This window comes from Littorina saxatilis, linkage group LG5, assembly GCF_037325665.1.
Source record: "Littorina saxatilis isolate snail1 linkage group LG5, US_GU_Lsax_2.0, whole genome shotgun sequence".
NCBI classification, from domain to species: domain Eukaryota; kingdom Metazoa; phylum Mollusca; class Gastropoda; order Littorinimorpha; family Littorinidae; genus Littorina; species Littorina saxatilis.
This window is the reverse complement of record NC_090249.1, coordinates 32,084,350-32,094,975: the sequence shown is the minus strand read 5'-3', so window position 1 is coordinate 32,094,975 and position 10,626 is coordinate 32,084,350. Positions and strand designations below refer to the sequence as shown.

The window sequence follows — 10,626 nt, the reverse complement described above, 5'->3', positions numbered from 1 at the left end:
ATCGTGAAACCGGGTTGATCAGTGATGGTGATGGGGGCGGTCTTGCCAGAGAGTATCACAATGAATTAAATCTCAAACATAAATTGGAACTTCACACTCTCAGGTTCCAATGCCAGGCTGTATTTTCACAATATGAGTCCTTTTCATCAACCAACAGAAATGATGTCTGGTCATTGCCAAAATTGTACAAAAGCTTTCTTCATGCATGGTACTGTCAAAATACTTCATAACATAGCATAACATAACATAACATAACATAACATAACAAAACATAACATAACTGTGGGGTAGTGCGCGTCTCTAAGGATGATCTCAACTAATTTAGAAATGTGCAGAGAGCATGTATGATCTCCAGTGATTATCCAGGTCATTTTTAAAAGCGTTTAGTGTGCCTGTCAAAACAATGTAATGTAATAAGTTATTCCAATTATCTACAACATAGTTACCGAATACATGTGCAAACGATTAGAATTAAGAACTTTTTTTGTTACATAATTAATCATGTCCTCTTGTGCTGCATATACCTCATGTATAACTTATAATCCACATCCAGTCATGAAGTATTGGTGGTCCGTTCTGCAAGTGCCTCTCACAACATAATTTAACTGACGCGAGTTGCTTTGAGGTAAAACATCGAACACACTCATTAGTGATTTCGTGAGATGTTTGTGTAAAATCGCTTTATTTTGGTAGGGTTGTATCAATAGCTATATAAACCATACTTCCGGTTTGTTTTGGGGAAAACGGAGCGACTATTGTGTATTCCACAGTAAGAAAAAAACACCTCTTTTCCAATATTAAATCACATCTATGGTAATCTTGAACTTTAGCGTGTTACGGCTGTCAATAATATGAGATTATGCGATACGGTATAATGACTATGGGCACCATGTCTATTGCGAAGATGACCAACAGTGGTTCCTGCAACGTAAAAGATCCAGATCCAGAACTATCTTACTTCTTAGACAGAGCCTGCGTTACGTCGCTCATTATATTCTGTTCCATTCATCTCTACCACTGTGGCAAACGAGCTAGGCCGGTTTGCTTTCTTTAAATAGAATTTGACTTTTTCATATATCGACTGAAGAATTTATGTAAAGGTAACAAGAAAGTGCTTTTAACGTTGTGGCAATCATGAGGTATTCCAAAGTGCTCTTCGCGTGTGGCGAAAAGTGACGCCGAGCGTGATTTTTCACTGGTTTTTAACTTGTTCAAACTCGCTGGAATGAGGTGAACTGAATAAAAAGAATACACCAAGATGATAATTGATTCTTCATAGTTACTTTAAAACAAAAATAAAGTATTAGATTCAAAATCTAACATTTGAAATACGCGTGTGAAAATGGTTACTAAGTTGTGATTTTCTGACGTCAGAACGAAGTTTTTGCTGCGTTGTTTTGACCCCAACCGGGAAAACTCCGCTCGGGCAGATAAGCCATTAAAGTTAGCAACAACCCGCTACTATAGACATGAAGAGGAAAGATTAAACTTCCCGATGATATCAATATTATTTTGATTGGCTTCCGTTTAAGAGTACTATTATTCAGTTTAAAACTTCGCTCGAAAATTTTGCCATCTCAGAACAAACAATATCCGGTTTTATGAATGCGAATGGCAAGGTCGGAGTTTGAACTTTCACCTGGTCTTATTTTCATACTGATGCAACCAACGGCTTGCTTGCCCGAGAACCGAAAACGAGGCAACCCGTTTTTCTCGTTGTCGATTACGCCGTGTAATGGCGGCGTTTGCCGAAGACCAAGCGATGGCACGTCACGGTCGCGAAAAATCGATTTTGCACCCAAACTTTGAGGAACCATTCGATCCAGATTATCTAGAAGGTAAGCATATATGCCTTACAATGTGTTCTCTTTCAATTCTTTAAGATATATTTGCTTATTTAAAAAACCACGGGGGATGAACGAACCGAGTTGATAGCAGACGAAGTACAGTGTTTGTGAAAGTGTGAGTAGTGAACTTCTCGGCATGCGGTATTTTTACAGTGAGGAAAATAAAGCATTATGACTCAAGGAATAAAGTCTTGAAACACATTTTTAACAATCTGTTCATTGATTTGAATCATTAACAAAGAGAATTACTAGAAATTAGCTTTTTTGCATGCGTGCTCGATAGTCGTCTTCTGGGTGATCTCCCTTATCTCCTTGTTTACATTTTACGATGTGCAAACAACTTCGCTTTTTTTACGTCAAATAATTCCGTTTTCTTTTTTAACTATTGTGTTCACTTCTTTTTTTATTTCACTGTTGTAACAAAGTTCCTTGAAAATGTGGTTGACTTGCAATGGACATTGAACTTTTCATGCACAATTTTTTTATTTTTTTATTTTATTTTTTTTTAACTTTCCTTCTTCGAGTATGTATGTGTTGTTGGAGTATGCGTTAGTGAGACATATAAATGCGTGTAATCATCACAAATTAAATGGCTTGATTTTCATCAAGTATGTTTTTGTGTCATCTGAGCATAAAACATCACATACCACCATACAATCATATTGTGTTCACTTCTTGAAATGGTAATCTTACTGTGCTAATGCCCTCCAACTTTTCCCTTCTCAATCTCAGATGATCGGTTCCAGAAACTAAAGGAGACATTTTTAATGACTGTCAGAGGGAGAAGACCAAGCCTTCCTCAGTTCCTGACTAACTTGATGGCAGGTGTTCATCAAGCTTTAACTTAAGCTCCGGGGACTGATTTGCTGGGAGCAAGGCCATACAGTGTAAGCATTCAAATGGAAAAATACAGATGGAAAAAAAAGAAGTTTTACCTTCAGTATATGATGGCACTGTTTAGTATTAGCTTCTTTTGACATTCATTTTTTGAGTCACTTGAGAAAAAGTGACTCTATGTAATCGGTCAGTGTTAGTCTGTCCGGCCGGCCGGCCGTCCGGCCGGCCGTCCGTAGACACCACCTTAACGTTGGACTTTTCTCGGAAACTATCAAAGCGATCGGGCTCATATTTTGTTTAGTCGTGACCTCCAATGACCTCTACACTTTAACGATGGTTTCGTTGACCTTTGACCTTTTTCAAGGTCACAGGTCAGCGTCAAAGGAAAAATTAGACATTTTATATCTTTGACAAAGTTCATCGGATGTGATTGAAACTTTGTAGGATTATTCTTTACATCAAAGTATTTACATCTGTAGCCTTTTACGAACGTTATCAGAAAAACAAGGGAGATAACTAGCCTTTTCTGTTCGGCAACACACAACTTAACGTTGGGCTTTTCTCGGAAACTATAAAAGTGACCGGGCTCAAATTTTATGTGAACGTGACTCCCAGTGACCTCTACACTTTGACATCTGCTTTGGTGACCTTTGACCTTTTTCAAGGTCACAGGTATGTCTTGAAGGAAAAAAATTGAAATATCATATCTCTGAAACTATTCATCGGATTTGATTCAAACTTTATAGGATTATTCTTTACATCAAATTATTTACATCTGTATTGTGTTGTGAATAGCAATTTCTTCCTGTCCATCTGATGCCTCATATAATATTCAGAACTGCGAAAGTGACTCGATCGAGCGTTTGCTCTTCTTGTCTAAATAAGTGTTGCAACTTACATTCTCTCTCTCTCTTTCTCTCTCTCTCTGCATATTCTATGTATTCATATTGTTCTGCTATATTATGTTAATAATCTGATATTTTATGGTCTGTCACGTTTGATGTTCTGCATGTATACTATTTGTATGTATACTTTTTATTTCATTTCACACACATGCCTAGTGGTAAGGCGTCAGCCCCGTGATCAGGAGGTCGTGGGTTCTAACCCCGGCCGGGTCATACCTAAGACTTTAAAATTGGCAATCTAGTGGCTGCTCCGCCTGGCGTCTGGCATTATGGGGTTAGTGCTAGGACTGGTTGGTCCGGTGTCAGAATAATGTGACTGGGTGAGACATGAAGCCTGTGCTGCGACTTCTGTCTTGTGTGTGGCGCACGTTATATGTCAAAGCAGCACCGCCCTGATATGGCCCTTCGTGGTCGGCTGGGCGTTAAGCAAACAAACAAACACACCCCTTCATATGGGGCTATTGCCTTGCTAGATAAACAATCCATCCATCCATCCATCTCTCTCTCTCTCTCTCTCTCTCTCTCTCTCTCTCTCTCTCTCTCTCTCTCTCTCTCTCTCTCTCTCTGTGTCGCTCTCTCTCTCTGTAGCTAAGAAAAAAAGGTAAGCAGTGTATATGTGTTTGTGTGCAGGTATCTGTTTGGTTCAGTCGGCTGCTTTGTGACTCTTCATATCCAGAACGTGTGAAGGCACTGATCCAGAAGACTGAAAAATCCTTCAACAACATTGCTGTTTCTTCAGCTGATGCTGCATTCTTGAAAGAGACCTCTTATGTGAACATAATAAACAAAGAACTTGATGATGTTGGCATTGACTGGTCAAATGTGCATTCATGTTCTCAATTTTTAGGAACAGGTATCCGACTGACAAACCAGATTGTGATTGCACTTGAACAATTTAGAAAGAAAGAACATGTAAAACAAGATTTTGCTTCTGAATGGTTGAATGTGTTAGGGGAGGGGATTGAAATGTTCTAGATCACAGATTGCTAAGTCTGAAGAGAAAAGTATGATGCACTACAAAATCTTAAGCAAAGCTAAAGATAGGCGCCCTGAAGAACTTGGGAAGTTTTTGGTTCATGAATTTAGTGTGCAGTCAAACAGTTGCCAAGGAAGAAGTGTTTCCAACAAGAATTTGGACAGCTCAAACCAGGAGCAAGAGAAGTTTGTCCATCACAGCACAGTTGAACCAGCAGGAATACTTGACAGTAGGGAAGAAAACCAGCATAGCATTAGCAGTCTGCAAGTTCAACATTCAGCTGCTACAATGGTTACGCTGGAATACCACAACATACTACAGGAAGGGAAAGAAAAGGCAGAAAAAGAAAGCTTGAACATTTGGAGTATATTGTAGGTGGTGCAAATCTGACTACCACTTGGCAAACTAAGGACTTTGCTGATTTGACTAATGCTAAAGAAAAACTGGACTTTTCTCAAACAAGTGCATGCCAATTTTAGTCAAGAAACTACAGCAAGAGAACAGAAATGTGAAGAAAAGCTTATCAGGAGTGAGAAACTCCAAACTCTAAAGAAGAAGTGCAAATTTCAAAGCTACCCACCAAGGAGATCTTGTGCTAAAACAATATTCTTGAGCAAGAACTAAACATTTTAAAAGAGGAAGCTTTATCACTCACGACAGAAAAAATTGCTGTGCAACAATAATCTTCAAAACTGAGGCAGAAAATTGAGCTTTTACAAAGTTAACTTGCAAGCATGACAGAGTAAGCTAATCAAGACATACTTTTTTCGTAAAAAAAAAAAAAAAAGATTTTTATTTTTTTTTATGTTTTTTTTTTTTACCTCAGATAAAAAACAGTTATGGTCTCAAGGGAAGAAAAGACGTTCATTGTCTTGTTTGCTGTTCTGACAGTTTATTAAAAACTGATCATTTTGGTATAAGGTACTTGCATTATCTTAAACATTGAACCAGATAAAAACATTTTGAAGAAGCCAAAATTCACGTTATGTACAAAATATCTGTTTTTTCAAGACATTGCTATGTTTTTATTAAGCATGTAGAAATCCAAGTGTGTATCACTTATTAAGAGCTTTTAATGATGAACAAATGGATACCAAAAACAGCTTTGTAACTTTTAAAGCAAGAAAGTTATGGCAGACCAAAAATGACCACTTAGTCGCCATTTTTCTCGACTTGACAAAACAGCACTTTTGGCATTTTTGATCAAAGATATCGTACTAACCAGTTGTCAGATAGAGTTGAAAAAAATTAGGCTTAGATATCATATCCTGCTCTTCCTAGAAAATGTATTACAATGAAAATGCATTTTATGATTTAGAGATGAAAGAGTTAGAAAATGGACTCTTGCCCAGTTGTTGGGAGTAGCAGAGGGCTTATTTTGCTATTTTGTGCCATTTTTGAAGCTCTGTATCTCTATTACGATGTATTTCCTGTCAATGTATTTTGCATTATCAATCTGAAAAGTATATAAACTATTCATAAACTCATTTTTTGACTCATGTGATTTGATTTGTGTGCTTGAGGCATGTCTGAATGTGCGGAAGAATGATGTGCGAAAAATTTTCAGAGTCCAAAAATACGGAAAAAAATCATAACATTTTTTTTTTCCAGCCCACCTTAAAAAAAAAGTATTCCTGTGCACAGAATGAAAAACTCTATTTGTTTAACTAAGTTTCATATGGGTTATTTAAAAATTGAAAATCACTTTGGAATACCTACAATCATGAGGTATAGCCTAACTATGTAATACACCCTATTATCGTATACCACTACCAGTACCAGTACTACCACTCAGAAAAATCCCCTGGTAATTTTATTGTATTACTATTAGTTTATTTTGCCAACATTGATTAGGAATGAAAGTTAATCCAGGTTTCCCAATTGCTTCGTTTCCGGCCGATTTATGTGGAGCACGTGATGCACACAAAAAATATTGGCGGTCTAGAACTAGAAGTGTCGTCTGCGCAATGATCGCGGCGGCTTTCTTGACCGCCAAGGACGACCACTCACGTTGTGAGACGTCATTCGTTAGACCTCAATAGGTCAAAACAAACAATGTAACAGGAAATACGGTTTCTGTTTTTTGTGTTCTATAATGCCTCTTCATTATGTTATGCTTGATTGAATGATTCGTTTTACTTGTAAATTGTAATGGACATATTAATAATGATCTGATTGTTTGCTTTGTTTCCAGTAATCATGGGTGACCGCTACAACATCCACAGTCAGCTTGAACATCTGCAGTCCAAGTATATCGGCACGGGCCATGCAGACACAAACAAGTGGGAGTGGTTGACCAACCAGCATCGAGACACGTACGCCTCTTATCTGGGTCACCATGACTTGCTGAATTACTTTGGTGTCGCTGAGAACGAAGCCAGAGCTCGAGTCAAGTTCAACATCATGGAGAAGATGCTTCAACCTTGTGGTCCTCCTCCCAAGCGCCCAGAAGATTAATGACTATGAGTATGACATGAACATGTTAACTTCATATTGTTTGTAATGTAAAGAGTGTGTCACTGTGTGTGAATATGTGTGACTCACTGACTCAGTGACTGTGAAGTGTGTTCATGACTGCACAGTTATTACCAGATGATACAGTAATGTGGAGTCTGCAGCTAGTATGAGAGTGTACCAAGAAGTGTGTATCATGTTTGCTAATGTATGTGTGTTTGTTTGTGAGCTTATGCTTCAAACTTAAAATGACTTGTGAAGGCAGGGGTGTGTATTGTAATTTCAGCAAATTTGCTGAAGAAAATGAATTCTAGCAACTTCTCCATGAAGGATAATTGAGTGATTATAGTACATCATAGTTTTGGGAGTCAAAGCGAGTCACCCCCCCAAAAAAAAAGTCAGAATACATTTTGAGAATTTTTGCAAAGTGATTTTGATTTAGAGACAAATCATCAGCAGAATAATGTTCCTCTTTGTGAGCATTCACTTGTAGCGTTTGAAGTGACAGCATGTATCCCTAGAAATGAAGCAAGGTGTGAACATGTAAAGGGTAGAAACAAATGTTTGGACTGAGTGTGACTATGCATTACTTACTTGGTATCCAGAAGATTTGGTAACTGATATGATGTGTTTGGGTATACTATATAGTAATGAGAAACCTGAGTAACAGTTACTTTTCCCTTGATGTCTTTGATGGTTCAGCTCTGAGCGTTTTTAGCTGAATAAATGCCTCTAAATTGTGTTCCTTTTTGTGTCATTGATGAGCTTTTGTATTTATTTATTTCTCTCTGTATCTATCACCAGTCTGTGTATGTGTTGATTTAAACATTGTCAATGTAATGTTCTCATATGTGCTTATTTTAGTTTAGGCCAACAACAAAAAATAGTCTGTTTACGGTATCCCGACCGACCCTATTTTTTCGCGCGCGACCCTAGACTTTTTTTTGGCATTTGGAAGAATAAAAAAAAGAAAAAAAGAAAAAGGAAAAAAAAGTCTGTGTTTTTTGGCAAAATAACTTAAAAATATGGGATTTTTTTGGGGGAAAAAATCCCGACCTACCGACCCTATTTTTTGGCCTATGTTACCGTAAACAGACTTTTTTGGGGGGGGGCCTTAAATCAGAATATTCTTTAGATGAATCTTATGAAAATGAAGGACTCGGTTATAAGTTTAACTGAGTTAACTGATTTTCAGTTTCTCATGTTCAGCAATGGACTGACAAAAGACATCTAATGTACAGCAAATTATGCCAAATACAGTTCATAGTGATTTTCTATTGCCTGAAATGAATGACTAGAAAATGTCATGAAGAGCTGTAAAAGATTTCTTGATATAAGTGTTCAGCTTATTGCTTGTAATCTAAATCAGTATATAAAACTTAAAACATCTGCACAAAAAGAAAAGCAAACAAACAAAAACAAAACATGAATGAAAAGGAATAATTTCAAACATCGTTCCTCAGGAGTGGATGTCGAGAAGGAGCGAACACGAAGAAGAAGATTTCAAACATGCTGCAGCATAAAAATAACATAAAATGTGCTGATTGATGGAATAGCTTTGAAATCAGATGAACTGAACTTTATTTTATGTACACTGAAATTTAGTCAATGTACCCCCCTTTTGAGACCTCAACAAATCTGAGAAAATCCGGTCTTTTTACAGAGGTTATGGACAGAAAGTCTGAGAAAACAGGGTCTTAAACGGGAGGGAGTCTTAAATTGGGGGTTCCACTGTAATCAAGAAAGGGAACTGTTATGAGTTTGAAGGAAAACAGCTAATGGAAATCAGGATAAGAAAGCACACAAAAACATCACAACAAACATCACAACAAACATCAGCACCCAAGGGATCAACCGTAAGTAGTCATTATACTAATAGACAGGTGGTCACTAAAGAAAAGTGAATTATATGGAAGCAAAGCTTGCCTGGGATCCTTTGAAGTGGTCGTTTTGGTCAGGTGGTTGCTTTCGAAAGATGGTTGCAAGGGCAAGTTCGACTGTACTTTAACCTTCACCGATGGCTCGAGGTGACTCCGGCACTGGCATGTTTCAAAAATGTGTATCTGAATATTATGATCCTGAAAATGGTAAATAAACTTGATAAACAGGCAAATACAAAAAAACAAAATTTGAGTGTGGGTGCCTGTGCTTTCACAGAAGCCAAGCCCTTTTTACATTTAGTCAAGTTTAACATAGAGGGGGAATCGAGACGAGGGTCGTGGTGTATGTGTGTGTGTGTGTCTGTGTGTGTGTGTAGAGCGATTCAGACTAAACCACTGGACCGATCTTTATGAAATTTGACATGAGAGTTCCTGGGAATGATATCCCCGGACGTTGTTTTTTTTCTTTATTTTTTTCGATAAATACCTTTGATGACGTCATATCCGGCTATTTGTAAAAGTTAAGGCGGCACTGTCACACCTTCATTTTTCAATACCCCCCGCGGGTTAGGGGGAAAAATTTACCCGATGTAAGAGGCGACTAACGGATTCTGTTTCTCCTTTTACCCTTGTTAAGTGTTTCTTGTATAGAATATAGTCAATTTTTGTACAGATTTTAGTCAAGCAGTATGTAAGAAATGTTAAGTCCTTTGTACTGGAAACTTGCATTCTCCCAGTAAGGTAATATATTGTACTAGGTTGCAAGGACCTGGAGCAAATTTTTGATTAGTGCTTTTGTGAACAAGAAACAATTGACAAATGGCTCTATCCCATCTCCCCCCTTTCCCCGTCGCGATATAACCTTCGTGGTTGAAAACGACGTTAAACACCAAATAAAGAAAGAAAGAAAGTCATTTTTCAATCAAATTGATTGAAATTTTGGCAAAGCAATCTTCGACGAAGGCTGGATTTTGGTATTGCATTTCAGCTTGGTGGCTTAAAATTTAATTAATGAATTTGGTCATTAAAAATCGAAAACTTGTCATTAAAAAATTGTTTTTTTAAACGATCCAAAAACAATTTCATCTTATTCTTCGTCATTTTCTGATTCCAAAAACATATACATATGTTATATTTGGATCAAGGGCGGCTGATTGACGCTCTAGATACGGATGCCAGATAACGTTAGCATATTCTAAATGTGGTCTAACCAATGCCGCTTTATACAATTTTGTAAATGTGTCATTGTCAACGGATAGGAAATTGTTCTCTTTATTATGCCAAGCATTTTATTCGCTTTATTTATTATGTTTTGGATATGTTTGTCAAAACTCAGGTGATCGTCAAATGTTACACCCAAATCTTTCTCCTCCTCGCACTTCATAAATGTTTTCATTTCATCATTCACCATCATTGAATAATCATGTCTCGGATTATTTTTGCCCATATGCAGGACTTTACACTTATAGATACGTTAAAATACAAGTTCCATTTATCTGACCAGTAGTAGACGGACACTCAAATGAAAATAAAATAAGACAATCAAAAGAAAAAGTCAGGTTTTTACATGCACACTAAACAACCCAATGAGCCTAAAACCCTTGCTTTGATTTGAGTGCATTCCTTAAATATCTTTTTTGTATTATTTGGTGTCCATCAAAATCTAAGCACTGCAGTTTTCCATCATTTTTTAATATTGTAGATGGTTAGAAAGATTTTCTGGTGAT

The 10,626-nt window shown here is 37.2% G+C and overlaps 1 protein-coding gene across 1 annotated transcript; it reads left to right on the top strand.

Annotated features, from left to right (window-relative positions):
* Positions 1-700: 700 nt before the first annotated feature.
* Positions 701-7,761, top strand: LOC138966884 (splicing factor 3B subunit 5). The gene is made up of 2 exons (XM_070339271.1): positions 701-769; positions 6,760-7,761. Exon 2 carries the CDS (start codon positions 6,765-6,767, stop codon positions 7,020-7,022), a length of 258 nt encoding a protein of 85 aa, XP_070195372.1. The 5' UTR covers positions 701-769; positions 6,760-6,764; the 3' UTR covers positions 7,023-7,761.
* Positions 7,762-10,626: the final 2,865 nt, after the last annotated feature.

Excerpts from the sequence above, each read along its gene's own strand:
- LOC138966884 (XM_070339271.1), top strand. The coding sequence starts at position 6,765 with ATGGGTGACCGCTACAACATCCACAGTCAGCTTGAACATCTGCAGTCC.